The 16,404-nt window shown below is 41.0% G+C and overlaps 1 protein-coding gene across 1 annotated transcript in view; it reads left to right on the top strand.

The window, feature by feature from the left end:
* The window catches only part of LOC108935404 (centriolin-like), a 115,955-nt gene that overhangs the window by 38,267 nt on the left and 61,284 nt on the right, over positions 1 to 16,404 (top strand). The window contains exons 9-10 of the mRNA XM_018753978.2: positions 11,237 to 11,416; positions 16,029 to 16,112. Coding sequence (XP_018609494.2) covers positions 11,237 to 11,416; positions 16,029 to 16,112 — 264 coding nt within the window. The remainder of the gene's footprint in view (positions 1 to 11,236; positions 11,417 to 16,028; positions 16,113 to 16,404) is intronic.

The following is a 16,404-nucleotide window of genomic DNA, read 5'->3' on the forward strand; positions in this document are numbered from 1 at the left end:
TGTGCCGTTCTACTTAATACAGGCAGTTAGGTTTTTTTTTTTTCTTCTTCTTCTTCTTCTTCTTCTTCACCCCCTTCTCTTCACATGTGGAGTAACTGCTCTGTTTGAGTTGTACCCCCAGAGATGTGCAAGACACTAGATGGAATCCTTCAGTTCCTTACAGATTCATAGTTGCAGTACATACTTGTAGCCATTGGTCTTAATTATTTACTTAGACATTGGTCAAAAACAGTCACAGAAATGTTAACGGACATATAAGAACAATCAACTGTTTTTTTTTTTTTTTTTTTCTTCCCCTTACACATAAATAAAGAATAGTTTTTTGAAGTCTGCAGTAACGCTGCAAATCATAGACATGAGCACAACAATTTATTGTGACTTGGCAAGGTGCAAAGTGGTAAAGAAAATGACTTTTTTCCTTAAAAGCTTAAATGACAGGAGAGGAAATGCACTAGGTTATTCTGAAATTGAAATGAGAAACTGATTTAATTTTTGCCCTTAAAAATGTACTAGGGGTCAGGGTGTAGAACATTGATACAGAGTGAAGAGGGTAAAAATTAATAGCTATGCAATCTATCGTGCAGCTTGCTCACACAGTGTGCTCCAGATTTTTACTCAAAAATGATGTACGTGTAGTAAATTACCAAATCATGCCAAGTTGCTATCTCCACTGAGATCATTTTGTTATCTGAAACTGAGTCGTGACGAACAAAACGTTCTCAGGAAGATGCTGCCACTCTTTAAGTATAAAAAATGTATTGTGCCTGTGATTCATGCTAAAATGTTTCTGGATTTCTGTCTATTGTATTTTCCTAGATAACACAGGGCTGAAACACTAATATTGTAACGATTGCTTGATAGGAGACACAACTATATTATAATTAAATGCTGCAAACCTTAATTATTCTGTAAGAGTATTCATATGTAGATGTATATACAATAGTATTTAACCTTTTTTTTTCTTTTTCTTTTTTTTTTTTAAAAAAGTGTGCATTAGATTTTCCCCATCGTTGACCCAAGACTTCACTTTTTATGGCTAAATCTGAAATTTCGCTGTGTCCACATCCAGGAATATGAAAGATGATGGCAATCTCCATCTGGTAAATTGATTTAAAAAAAAATACTGGTCTGTTTTAGAGTTGATTTACTGTCTGCAGCGCTGCCAGGAGACTCCCCTCCCCCTATTAATCTCCCTCATTTCCACTCAAATTGGACTGAACTGTCCCCCCCCCCCCCCAGACCTGCGGCTCGGCTCCAGCACTCGTTAGTGGAGGTGACACGGAGAGCGTCCCGGGGATGCCCGTCATCTCGGTCTGCAGCTCGCAGCCGGGCTTCTGCCCCCACAGCCCCGCCGATGCCCCACGGGACCTCCGGGACAACAACCACGTTGGTCCAAGACCACGTCCCATTTGCACAGGGCGCTTCATTAAACATAGCGCACATCAGCGCAGAAAAGACAGTGGCTCGATGACAGATGCCGACTGACGTGGGCAGTTAGCTGTGGATCGTGTGGACTGGCCCACGTTTCGTCTGTGCATCTGTCTGACTGTAAACAGATGTGTGGATGTTGCCGGAGCTCTGGGCGTATTCTCATGGGGCACCTTCAAAAGAAGTGATTCAGACACGCACATCCTCCAGATCTGGTGCTCCGCTGTTAGCGTGTCGCTGAACTTTGAGTGTGATGCAGAATTTCCGTTTCTCCGTAAATGAATAGCAGATGCACTTGGTCTTGCTTATGAACAGCGTGTGTATTCCCGTGGTTTTGGGCCTCCGACTGTAACCTGTGCTGTTCGCCCACCTCTACATATTTAAAGCTATACGTTTTGCTTTGTCGTGTTTCTCGGGCTCACGTTTTGCGACTTGTGAGCAGTTTTTTGTTGTTGTTTGATTACATTTTCTTTAAGCGCTGCTGTATTTTTCTTGTGCTACATTTTAGGAGGTATATGTCAGGGGTAAAAAATCTTTTCAGTATAAAATACTCACCTTTGCAGTGATGCGTTTATGCATACTCTGCGCGCGCGTGTGTGCGTGTGTGCGTGTGTGTGTGTGTATATATATATATGTGTATATATACACGCACTTGCTGGTTCAGGAACAGTTTTCTTTCTCCCTCACTGATGTGGGTTGGCGAACAGGCCTGTGTCCTGTGTAAATGAGCTGAATGCAGTGCTGTCTGCTAGACTGGCCCCCCATACATAATGCATGTGTTTGAGTGTATATAAACAGGGTTGTGTACACAGAGCGAATAACGGAAGCTGCGCAGCCGTCTTACGGGCCGAAGCCGAAATGGGAGCGCTGAAGAGTACAGAAATATGCCGCAAGAGCAGCAGCTGGAAATGAGACTGATAAATGAGCAGCTGGCCAGCTCTAAAGAGGAGCACGTCTGCGCCAAAAAGAAGGGAAGCACAAACCCGTCAAACGTCGATGGTCCACCCTTTGCCGAGGAGGCCTAACATTACGTAGTCTCGATGCAGATCCTTTTCGTGCACAATGCAATCGACGTTTGTCTCGCATGTGATTTAAGAGATTTATGTCAATGTCAGAAACGCATAGTTTGACTGAAGACTTGGGCGATTGAAGAAGTAGCTCGAGAAGAGCGGTCCTTATTGCGGTTAACAATATCAGTTCGTTCTCTCGATTCCCAATGATCTTTTTCTCGCATCAGGCTCTGTTGACCTATTTTCTGTTTGTCATCTTAAAAACGGATGCAGAAAAATTTTCCCTAATTTGTCGCTGTAAAACGCCCAGAGAAGCACAAAAGAATTCCGTAATTGAAGTGAGACCGTGGCGAGCTTCACTATGTCGGACGAGTGCGAGACACTCAAACGGGACACCTAATAAAATACCTGAGCGTGCGCAGGGTCTGGAGATTCGGGCGGCTACCGTCTTAGTTTCCCGTTCTGTACATAACCATCGGAGCGGCGGCGACGGGGAACATTGGAGCGGAGCAGCTTGCCAGCATGCGCCCCGCCGACATTCCCCCTCCTTCCCACCTGTAGTTCAGCCCTATTAGCACGGCGGGGGTGGGGTGGGGAGGGGGAAGTGCAGCTGTGAAATCACAACCTGCTTAATTTAATTACCCACTGTAATTAATTCATATCGCGAGCCAAAAAGAAAAGACAGAGCTTGTGTAAAGAAGTCATTACCCTAATTGCTTAATTAATTGTCTGTTGCAGCGTCCCATTTTGGCAGCGTCTTCATTATCTGATGTCTCGCTTTGGCAACGTTTTGGCTTGTTTGATGAAATCTGTGGCAACTGTTAATTCGCAGCTCGCGCGCTGTGTGAAGAGAGCCACACTGGGCTCCATTAGTTAATATTTGCACAAAAGTGTGTATGGAGAGCATCACCTGCTTCCTGCTATATTTAGAAGGGGTGCAGATGTGAATTATGCGCGACTGTATGTGACTGCTAGGCTGTGTTCGTGTTCCTTTGTGTGTGTTTGTGTGCATGCTCATTCCCAAGCCCGTATTTAGTGGTGGCCACCAAAGTGACACAGCGGGTAGGGTTGGCTGCGCATTCCTGTGTACATAACACTTCTGCTTAGTCTGTGTGGAGTTAGCATGTTCTCTCCCTGTTCACATGTGCTTTATCCTGCTTTGCATAAAAGGGTAAGTTCACAATGAATTAACTCTGGTTTCCTAACATGGTCCAAAGAGGTGTTTCAGGTGAACTGATGACCCTCAGTTGCCCTCAGTGTGTGTATGAGTGACTGGATGTGTGTGGCTACCCTGTGATGGACAGGCTACCTTCAAAGGTGTATGCTACATCACACCCTATGTTTGTGGGATAGGCTCTGGACCACCATGATCCTTGCCTTGATAAGCAGCCACTGAAACTGAAACTGAATGAATGAATATTTGGTGGTGGTGGTAATTAGTGGACATAAATTATTGGATCTCAAACAGTGTTAAACGTATTGCTTGGATGCAATTGCCTGATTTTTCTATTTGAAACCAACAAGCTGAACAAAATATACCGAAATTTTTGAGACAGAGCACACTCACAATCTGCGAATTTAATGTACACTGAGTTTTGGTTTCAGAACACATTAAAACGCAACTCTGACGTCTTTAGTCCCGCCATTTAAGATTGTAGGTGGGACAAGTGATGTCTTGTCCTAATGCAATACAGCAAGACACTAAACCTTGTGTTTGATGCACAGCACTGCATATATGTCATCATCCATCAGTCAGTGTGGTGCGTTCTGGCTCTTCGCTATTCCCTCCATTTGCCTCTCTGATCTCCTCCATGGCATCCCGTTCCTCTTTCCTTTCACTTTAGGTGGCATCATAATACATTTATTTATTCATTTAGCTGATGCTTTTCTGCAAAGCCACTTACAATATTAGGGTTGTATAGTAAACTACTAAGAATGGTTTTTAAACCATATCAATTCAGAGGAAGTACCTTAACTAAGGATGCTATTGCAGCTGGAATTTGAAGCTGAGTCCTCCCACTGCAAGGAAGCAGCTCTAACCCCACCTGCTGCCTTATAATATGCAAACACTTGATAAATGCTTGATAAATGCTAGGTGACTTGTGCATGCAGATGTGTATATTGCTGCATACAATTCCATTCAATCAGTCTCAGTAATCACTTGTTCTGAGCAGGGCTGCAGTGAACCAGAGCCTATCCCAGGAGCATTGAGTGCAAGTTTGAGGGGAGTAGATTCTGGGCAGGACACTAGTCCATCATAGAGTAGCCACACACACACACACACACACAGAGTAAGGGCAATTCAGAGTCAGAAATACACCTGAACTGTTTGTCTTTGGATTGTGAGAGGAAACCAGAGCACCCAGGGTAAACCCACACAGACAAGAGGGAACATACAAACTCCACACAGACTGAGCGGGGTTTGAACCCACATTCTTTCGCATCACCCAGGTGCTGTGAGGCTCACTGTGCCACCATGCCAATTTTATATAAAGCTTCTTGTCCTTGGCTTGGATCCCTCAGCATTCTCAGGTGAGACTGTTCAGAGGTTTTAGATCTGTTACTGAAGTATATAATACATTCATTGTAAATTTACTGTGTATATCTAAAAAAGCAATGATAAATAAGAAGCATCCAATCATACATTTTGATTTGCCTTCTGAGAGGTGTTTATAGATGAATTTCTCTATGTTGTCCTTTGTACAGTAGTTTATTCTTGAATAGATGAAATGAATAACAGACCATTGGGTACAAACATACTTGCAAAGCATATTATACAATATATTAAGTAATATATAACGTTCAAAGGTACAAAAATGCAATTCTCTTTTCTCTGACTTATATGTCACTTTGGAGAAAAATTTCTGCTAAATGAATAAACGTAAAGCAATAAGTATAACTAAAACAATACAAATAAAAGCAGAAAAAATATTGAACGAAATACAAAATACAATTTTTCCGTGGTTGACTGCCTTCAGATTTAAATACATTTTTGTTTTTGTGATTTTAGTAAAAAGAAAGACATTTGTAGGGATTCATATTTGCTCAGATTTGTGAAGTCAAATTCAAAAGTGCCAGTTCATGGTTAGGCCAATTGAGAAGTGAAACCAAATAGTTTCTCATACGCATTATTGTATTTCAGTGCATCGGAGAGTAATGACCTCTCATCATGGTTGAGGAGCTCGACTCGGATTATGTTGTGTTCTTCAAGAACGTGAATGAAGGGATAATTATTTTATAGTTTATGGGAAGAAAGCCAATTCGATAGAAATTGAGTGAGAACGTTTGTACCTCTCCCATTTGTCGACAGAGATGACTAGTGGCCCAGTTTTACTGTCCTTTCAGATTGTATTATGTTTTGAAGTGATACCTTTTTCTAGTTTATGCAGAAAGCTGAAGCACTTTTTTGTCCCTTGCTAATGCTATTGGCTGTGGTTCCAGGAAAGCATTACCTTTGGTCATTTATAGAGTCCGCATGGCCTGAATAATCCTCCTTTTATCCCAAGCCACAGGGGGAAGCTAATGGATCATCAAATTGAAAGTGATCGGTTCTTAGGCCCGGGATTGAAGCTTGCATATTGACGGCAGACAGGAAACGTGTGGAATCTGATCCGCTTTCCCTACATTTCAAAGCGCTGTGCCAGAAATAACTAAAAGTAACTAATTTACTATTGGCCCATATAATAACAGGCTTTTAGCTTATATTTGCGAGGACATCACTAACCAACCACCCATCAGTTTCTCAAAACCTCCTGCACGTACTGCAGTACCTTAATGAGAGCTATAATATTTTTGATGTGTTATTTAGATTTTCTATGTGTTTTAAGTCCGCAAAGCCAAATAGGCTTATTCTGTCAGCTGGGTTGTTAGTGTACAAATGTTGATTTGCTGATATGAGTGATTTGCTAAATGCTGATCTATTGTATCGCTTGTTAAAGGTCCCACAGGTCATCCCACTAGTCCTGCTATGTTATGTTGAGAACAACACTCAGCCACCACTGGTTCCAGTTGGATCTCACAGCTACAGTACCAGTCGCCTTTGTATAGGTCTGGCTTTCCCAGCTGCCCTGGCTGGCCTCTTGAGGCACTGGGATGCTGTTTGCACACAGACCTGGAGCAGAGGTTCTTAACATCTTTTACGTCACAAGCCTGATTACGAATCTGATGAAAGCTGAGGACCCCCCGCAGGTTTACCAGTACATTTCTTTAACCATTACACCATAGCATTGAAATTGAATCTTAAAGCCTTGACAGTGTTAATCTTAAAGTGTTAAAATTGCTGAATGTCATCCGAGTTACAGTGAAAACACTGAGTGCCATTTTTGAGAAGTTTTTAACACTTGATTAATTTGTCACTTTTTTTAATATATAACTGAAAATGCACAGTACAGATATGCACTCTTTAAAATTTACATGGGAAGGCACAGGCAAAGTATGTATTCGCAGAATCTGAGGTTCAAAGGCAATGCCACCTAGTGGAATCGCCTGAAAAAGAACTTCAACAAGCACATCTTCCAGAACAAAATGATTACATCCTGGCTGAAGTGGGTTACGGTTATCTGTGGGCTTTCTAGGGAGAGCAGGTCAGCTAGCTTAGTTGTTAGAGTCACTGTCCATTTGAAGAAGCAAGGTTTGAATCCCGCCTCTTAGTGTAGTACCATTGAGTATTTACCATGAATTGATACAGTAAAAATTATTTACCCATGTAAGTGGCTAAAATTTCTATAAACTCTTTTGGCCAAAAGCATCAGCTAAGTAAGTAATGGTTTTAGCAGTCTACTCAAGATGCCTTTAAAAGTTTTTAGTTTCTGTTACAATTACAATTAAAATGACAGGCCACAAAATGTGAAATTTTCAAATGCATTAAATATAGAGGTCCTGTTGGGCAGATGCGTGCCTACATTGTAAATTGCAAAGTGAAGATAAAATGGGAATGTCTCTGGCCTTTGACAGCGGAGGTTTGTCCACAACTTTGACCACTCTGACAGTTGTCATAAGCTGTCATGGGCTTCTGGTGATTTGTGTGAGGATGAATGAAACTGCTTCTTACTGGAAGGTTCATAGGAGACGTCCTTAGGGTTGTTATGAGATGTAGGTAGCCACTGTTGGCTCGCAGAGTGGACATATGATCTGTGCCTTGGAACAAATCCTATACTGGCACCTTTTGTAGGGTGACCTCAAAAAGAATGAGCCTTTATGACTCATGTTCATGCCGTTTTTGTGGAGGATGTCTATGATAATAACTGCTACTTTATCCAGCCCATTGTGTCGTATCTAACTGGTTCTATCGCTGTGTAGTTAAATGAAATTACACTTCATTATAGGTTTTAATTTGCTGCTTAGCCATTTTTTTGAGCAAACATTTTTTTTTTTTTTTTCCTGTTTTTAGAGGTTGGGTATTCCTCAAAGAAGTACTACTCACATTTACATGTGCAGAGCTGTTCCAATCTTCAGATTAATAACACTTAGGCTACACTCCCATTTCCTTAACCACAGTGCTACTCACTGTCTGGATGCTCTGTATTTGTATTCTGTTGCTTAATGTAAGCTTTTAAATGACTCTGAAACTTTGTAAAATGTATTTCACAATATTTGCTTAGGTATGTTTTTAAAATATCCCAGTTGTGCAGATGTTTTCTAAATGACCTTGAGACGTAGTAACTGTATAACTGAGCAACAGTAACAACTGTGCAAGGTCGTCTGAAAGTTTTCACACCTCGTGGTTTCATGTCATTTTTGGCATAGGTTTGTTCAGATGAAGCAAGATCTTTATTCCGTGCCATGGCCTTATCCGAGTAATGGCCAGATGTGCACCGACAGTTAACCGTTAAGGGCTTGCGGCACAAAGCCACCCAGCAAAGCTCGCGCTTCGTCTGTCTAATAGGCCACTGGACGCTTTCCCATAAGTATTCTTTTAACGGGCTGAACGTGATACCGTGCTTTAATCTTTTGCTCACCACAAATACAGCTGTCATCTGACTAAGCCTTCCAGCTTGCCACGACTGAAGATCTGTTAGTTTAAGGAAGCAGGTATTCAGGATTATGTACTGTTGATACTTGAGCATCTGTGGGAACTGCCATGAAGTATGTTTTTCCAGATATCTTGTTATAGTTTGTGTATACTCAAACTGTCATGCTTTAGCTAAATACTACCCTGCATGCCTTTGTGCTGTGACGTGTGGATGCCTATAATCTTTTGGTTGCAGAGGTTGTTGGGATCTGGGAGCCTTGCAGAGGTGGCTTTGTTGCACAGGGATTTACTGGTGGTTCCAGTCTTACTTTTCATATGGAACCAGATGCCTCTGTAATAGAAAAATATCAACATTCATCTGTATTTAATCTCAACATACATTTTTTTATTGGACCATTCAGATAAATTGTTGGCTGAGTTAGTTGTTACAGTGCTTGGCAGATGCCACATTCTGCAAGGGAATTATGTGTTTGCTATGTAACAGTCAGCACTTCACTGCACATTTAACAATGTAGTACGAACCTGAATCAAATACGGTGCATTGCTCTCGATTACAATTATTTCTCAGGAAATATATTTAATTGCCTTCTTTTTGTTTCATACATCACTCTTGGTCATTCACATTGGCCAGCAGTTTTTATTGATTTTGTGGATAAGTATATGGCTAGTTGTTGCACCATATTAGCTATTCATTTAACTGAAAGTTTTCTTCAAAGCACCTAAGAATGTTAGGTGTGTGTACTAATGTATGTACCATTGTTTACTCATTTATGGAGCTGGGTAATTTTTACTGGACTAATTAATGGTAAGTACTTTTGTCAAGGGTACTGTAGTGGAAGTTAGGATTTGAGCCTTGGTCCTTCAGGTCTAAAGGCAGCAGCAGTATCCACTGCACCACTTGCTGTCACCATTTCTTTGAAGAGAAGGTTGAGAAGCCTCGTCTATAATTTGTGCTTAATTTCGTATCAAATGTAGCTTTACCTGTCAGAATTTCAAATTTGAAGTTCATACTTCAAAATTAAAATAGACATTCAAATTAAATTCAATTTTTAAATCTAACAGTTACAGTTCTGCCCTAAAAAAATCTGCATGTGTTTTCAGTCTTCTGATGTGTCAGCTGTTGTTTTTTTCTGCTCCTCAATGGAGATTAATGAACGTGAGGAAACAATAAGACGCATGTAGTGTGACTTGGCCTCGCTGAAAGCCACACAGGAGTCTTTGAGTAAGACACTGATGACCAAGGAGCACTCTACCCATGAGCTCTCTGAGGAGCGTAGCCGCACCAGGCAGGCCCTTGGGTGTCTGCAAAACAAGGTACATTCCCCTTTTTTAATGAAACTGTAAATGGGAGCGCTGGGAATTCCTTCCGTTTTAATCGTTTGGACGAGTTCATAAAGTCAGATTATTCAATATTGTAATGTGGTCATTTCAGATACACAGAGGAGTCCGCGAGAGCGAGCATAAATGAAGGATTTTGGCCAATTTAAATTTCATTTAGCAGGAAATGTAAAATACAGTTTTACCTTTTATGACTGTGTTTTAATAATAAATGAGTACATTAATGAAGCATACTAATGATAGATGTAATTGGTTTTACATTTTCTTTTTAAGTAACTTTTTGGGCTTTACTGGAGGGGATGTACTTTTGTACAGAGGCACTGATAAGGGGCATAATGTGACCTAACATGACAGTATAGACGCTTAAAGGAGAGGAAAGGAAGACAATTACATGGACACATTTGATGTGCTTAGGGTAACCTTCAATTGGTACAGTGACTTTGCAGAACATTCATTCCTTTATACTCATTAACCACTTGTCTGACACAGTGGTCCAGAATCTGTTCTGGATACATGAGGGTATGAGAGATGGTTCACCCCTGGGTGGGACACCAGTCAATCATAGCACATCCATGTGCCCTAAGGACAATTTGGAGTCACCAGTTCACCTGACACACTTGTCTTTGGAATGTCGGAGGAAACCATGCAAACTCCACAATGACCGAGCTGCATTCGGGCCCCCATCTGATGGCACATGCCAAGAGTGGTGACCCGCTGTGCCACCACGCCGCCCCAAATTGTAGAACAGTCTACATGAAGGGCAGATTATGCTCCTCTTCTCTACATGTTTACAAAAATCATTCACAGTGTACTCTCTGTCAGAATGAATTATTGGTTGTACATGCATGGGGGAGTCTGAATAATTGTCGCTGGATTGCCAGCCACATTTACATGGTTGTTTCCTTCTTTTCTAATTAGTTGTATAATTCTGCCTGAACGTGAACCCAGTAGAATGCAGTAAACAAATGCATATATTAGGAATTCTAACTACAGTACGCCTGCAAGCTTACTCATAACTGGTGTTTTGTGTAGCTTGCAGATGAAGCCAGAAAGGGATTTGCAGGGTTCTCAGTGTTATAGTTTGCACCTGGAATTTTTCATTTGACAGTTACAAAAATATAGAATGCTAAGTGACCTAGCGACATGTAAACAGCATGCCAATTTTACCATTCTGCATTCTACACTGATGTTGTATTCAGTCAAAAGTCATTGCGATAATGGTTTTTATTAAAAGGAAATAAGAAGCAATAATGACACTATCTCAAAATATTGTTTCTTTGTTAATTCACTATTCACTGATAAAGTCCTCTGATTTTATTTGATTACATAGATTTTTGGTGTGTACGGAATCGAAGCTGACTTTAAACAAAATAAATTATGAGCATATCCAAACGAGATACTTACACATTTTTTTCCCAGAATGGACAAATAATTGTGAAATAAACTGAATTTGTAACCTTTTCTTTTCTTTTCTTTTTCTTTTCTTTAGCGCCACAGCAGCGAAGAGAAAGTGAGTAGCCTGGGTTCAGAGGTTGGCCTACTGAAGTCCAGATTACAGGAAAAGACGGAACAATCTCAACAGCTGCAAGATCAAGTTCAGAAACAGCAGGAGGCTCTAAGTAGGGCATACAGAACTCTAAAAGACACGAGGAAAGCAGCTGGCAGTAAGGTAAAAAGAGCCAAAAAAGCCCTTCTTCTTTTTCATGAAGTAGGGGGGAAAAAAGTGTTCCTCTGCCTAGTTTCCCCCTGTGATGATGAATTCCCAGGATATGTTGTTTAGAGGAATATGGTTTCAATTGCACTAATTTCACACCGTCTTATCTAAATATCGACATTCACATGCAGTCCTTATTTGTGTTGGCATACATTTAAATGAATGGGAGGCTTGTATCATGTGCGAAGTTTCATGATAGCAAAAAACAAATCTCCTTGTGTTGTAGGAACAAAGAGCTGCTATTTTGGATTTGCCTGGCAAAAGGATCAGTGTTTGTGACAGAGATGAGAGATTTCTTTATTTTTTCCTCGTTTAATTTCAAATGAAGTACATTTTAAGTTTATCAGAAATAACTGTCAAGGCTTAGGTGGCACTTTCTGCAACTTTTCCTTTTTGCTTTTCTGGGCTTGACAAAATGTTCCTGTAATATTTGTTTTGCCGTGACTGCTGAAGCAGAGCTCGCTCAAACCTGCTTTTAATGATCGGGAGAGATGACCACAGCGGGCTGCACGTGAAGCATTTCGTCGACTCCCTCACACTTTTATCTTAAGATTTGCTAAGCAAACAACAAAGCCATTAATTTTTGTATCCTGTGGGTCCTGCATCTCCCCCCAGCATCTGGTTCCAGTTTACTGGAAAAACTCCCACTCTCTGATCTCATATGTTGAACTACTGCAACTTTGCCACTGTCCATTTCCTGTATAAAAAAAACAGAAAATGCATTGAACAATAATAGCATTTCTTCCAAACCTTCCTAACATTAGTACAGCTGAAAAAATACCTTCAGTGTTTTTTCTTTTTTTTTTCTGAAATAATTTCTTTCATGCCTCTCTGTGTACTTACTTAATACTCCTAAATTTTACAGTTGTTTATTGATATAACATTTTAGGACCCTGTCACTAATTTGTGTTTTTTGTTTAAGTTGTTTCTTCTTACCTATGTAGGAATTCTGTGCTAAAAGCAGGCTATTACAGAACAGTGGACAGAGAGAGAGAGAGAGAGAGAGAGAGAGAGAGAGAGAGAGAGAGAGAGAGAGAGAGAGAGAGAGAGAGGTCATTTTCAGATTAAACACAAATAGTTTGCCTATTGCTGCTGGGTTGCTAATAAGACAAAAGAAACAGAGCAGAGTGGAATGTGTTGTTTCAGCAGCCTTAGTCTGTGTTTCTAAAAAAAAAAAAAAAAATGTACAAAGAACAATTAGTGAGTGAGAAGTTGGTGTGTGGAGGAGAGCACGACAATGGCTGGGGCGCCAGTCCGGCTCAAATGCAGCCAGCGCTGCGACGGATTCCAGTCATAGCTGCACGGGCACATTGCATCCTGGCAGCCTTTGCTATACGGGCTGGGAGGCACCGAATGCCAGGTCTGTTCGGGCAGCGATCTTAGAATGGAGAATAAATGTTTACATTTTGCGGTATGATTAAAAACACGAACTTCTCTAGCGGGAACCTAGAAGTCCCTCCTGTCTCGCACAGCGCAGTTTCACTCATAAAGCCTCTTCCCCCCCTTTGCCTACCTCTCTTTTTGTTATTTTTGTTGTGTGTATACGCTGTCAGTTTGGATTCTCGGGAAAGTGTTGTCAACTTTTTATCCAAAAAACAAAAAAAAAAAAAAAGAAAAAAAAGCAGCAGAGGTGTGCACAGACATGTTTATTGAGTGATTTAGAAGGGGGGGGGGACCCTCTCCTCTCCTCTCCTCTCCATTCCCTTTCTGGATGTTTCTAATTCACTTGCTTATTCTTACCTGAAGCTGAAGGAATTCATCAAAACCATATTGTTTATCTTATAACAGCAGTAAAGCACGCCCCAGTTTTCCAGGAGAATGAATATTAAAGCTTGTGAAATGTTGTGCCAACGGGATGTACTCATCCTTCCTTGGACTTTTTCCATGTTTTGCTGTTTTGAAACCTGCAATTTTAGATCTATTTAAATTGATTTTTTTCTTATGATCTTCTACATGAAGTCAGTTTCTAAAAAATCTTTCATTAATCATTATAAAAATGCACTGCATGTTACCCTGAAAAAATGTGCACAGTTATAAAAACCAAAATACTGTGAGCGAAAAAAATGAATGTTGTGCTGCTATGCAAAGAATTTTGATTTTCTTTAAGTACTCACTGATAGTCTGTGTTCCTGTATTCTGGTAACACCAGAGGTCTTTGTTAACTTAGAATAGACTGCTTCATCCATTTATATTTTACTTGTGAAATTCAGTATCTCGCATATCTTACACCCCTATCATGGAGTGGAGTTTGAAGCATGAACCTTGAGGTTACAAGTCCATGTCCTTACTTGCTCCTGCTTCTACTCATTTGTTGTATGTTGGTTTCTGCAAGAGGGGGAGCGGTGGCATGGCGGGTTTGGCCAAGTCCTCCTCTCCGGTGGGTCTGGGGTTCGAGTCCCACTTGGGGTGCCCTGCGACAGACTGGCGTCCCATCCTGGCGTGTCCCCCTCCAGCCTTACGCCCTGTGTTGCCGGGTTAGGCTCCGGTTCACCGGGACAAGCAGTTTCAGACAATGTGTCTGTGTGTGGTTTCTGAAACTGCTGTTGAGCTGTCCTGCCATTAAGGTGTTCTTTTAAGAAATGCCTTTCCCCAATGTGACGGACAACAAACAGAAGTGGATTTCACAACAGATGAAGACATTTAGATACAGACACAAGAATTTCGGAACAGATTTGCACAACATCACTTTTTTTTGCCGGCCCACAATTCTAGAGATAAAGACACACTGGTGCATAGATATTATGTCGTACAATTTTCACTTGAGCTTTGTTGATACATCTGAACTAGTGGCTAAATATTCCATCAATAGCACCATCAAAGATATTGCATAATTTTGTAAGTCAGAAAACATCCCTCTGTTGCAACCGGGCATGTGCATAGATGAAGGTAACTCTTCTTTGAATGACCTGTTTACAAATAAATGGCCAAATTGACACGCAGTGTTAAACAAATTACAACTGTTTATAAAACTGGCCGTTGTTTACAGGAGCAGTTTAGGGTAAGTATCTTGATCAAAGGTACTAAAGCAGGAAGCGAGATTTGAACCTGAGTCCTTCAACTGTAAAGTACAACTCTAGCACAGTGCTACTTGCTGCCATGGCATAATTCAGCAGGAATCCCAAAACCTTGGCTAGCTTACTGTAATCAGTTGAGCGGCACCTGACTGATCACTCCGAGAAGCCCGTTACGGCGCCGTAAATGTGTGCTCACGTCGTAATCCTAATATAGTCTCTGCTCGTTGCAGCGCACATGCGTGGTGTTGAGCTTCGGTAAAAGGAGGCCATCAACCGCCGTGTAGACAGATGACATGACTCTTTAATGCTTTTACGTTTGCCTCGAGATTGACCTTGACAATGTTTGCATGGGCCACAAAAGCAATCACCCCCAAATATGGCTTTAAAAGGATGCCAGACAGTACGGCAAAATGTTCAAATTAGAGCAAATTTCAGACATTGGCACATGGTATTGTATGACAGTTTACCGTTTAATGAAGCAGGGCTACACGTAATTAAATCTGTGAGTAGCCCATGGAACGCAGAGGCCGGAAAGGCAATCTGGAATAAGCAGAGAGGGTCTGCACCAAGTTGCCTGACGCTCCGTCATCTGAGACCGTTCTTCATGAGCGCAGGGTGAAGGTCAAGGAGCTATCGCAACTCCATCAATCCTGCGGACAGTTACAAATGACCTTTCACTTTCCATAAGACATTCAATATTCTGAATTGAAGGGGATATATTTTTCTGTGTTTAGAGGACGGGGAAATAAGAGCCTTTCATGTTTTGCAGAATGCTGCCTTTGCGGGGTCTCACTAAACGGCCCATTCACCCTGAGTGCTGATTGAAACTAATATCTCGGTTAAAAAAAGAAAAACAGCATAAACGGAAAGCTTGCAACCAATCGTAAATCCGAAGATTGAAGATGTTACTGAAACCAGAAATAAACTCGCAGGGTACAAGGTGACTGATTAAGACAGCCTGAGTATACAAACAGTAACACAAAAATAAATCAAAGCATAAACATCAATTACAAAGGAACGTTTCTCTTCATAAGTACTGTTGATAATTAATATCTGTCTCCTTACCTCCTTCAGTGGCCCTCTCCAGGATGTTGGCAGAGCCTTGAAACAAAAAGCAGATACCTCTATTGCAATCCCCTCCCATGAAAATCCAATATAGTAACAATGGAAAAGATTTTCACCCAACTACAAATTAATATACAGATGTATTATTACTAATTTAGGTACCACTTTTCTCCAGAACAATATATACTGCTATGGTTATGTACCTCATTGCAGCAGGATCATTTTGAAGTCGAGACCTTGCTTAGAAGTACTAGACCAGCAGCAGAAATTCAAACCCAGGTCCTTCCAGTGCAAAGCAAAGGCTCCGATCACCTTGCCTCCAACCATTTAACACTGACAATTCACCAGTGAACATTAATACAACTTTAAAATATGGGTGTTTCGAATGTCAGATCACACACAGACAGACCCATTGTAGCAGTTTTGACTTGACTAATGTGTCTGAAAATATCTCCTCGGCCCCATCGCTCTCTCACTGCGCTCTGTAGATATCGAAGAAAGAGATGGAGCTGGGCGCAGTGCAGAGGGAGCTGTTACAAGTGCGAGCACAGTTCTCTGAATGCCAACAAGAGGTAAATGTCTCAGTGCAGACAAAATGCAACTTCTCTATAATGTACGGAAAAGCAAAATGTTGCAGTTTCGTCATTTTTGTATCATACTTCGTGAAATTGGTGGAGTTAAAAAAAGGAAGTTGATTATAAATGTTTACAAACTTTCTAATTTTTTAGACAGTTTTGTTTAAAATGTTTTTCACTTATTTCACAACCTTTTTCCTTTTCATTAATGTAAGAAAAAACTGCTAAATACACACACACACACACACACACACACACACACACACACACACACACGGTCCCCAACTGC

This window comes from Scleropages formosus, chromosome 9 (assembly GCF_900964775.1).
Source record: "Scleropages formosus chromosome 9, fSclFor1.1, whole genome shotgun sequence".
Taxonomy (NCBI): domain Eukaryota; kingdom Metazoa; phylum Chordata; class Actinopteri; order Osteoglossiformes; family Osteoglossidae; genus Scleropages; species Scleropages formosus.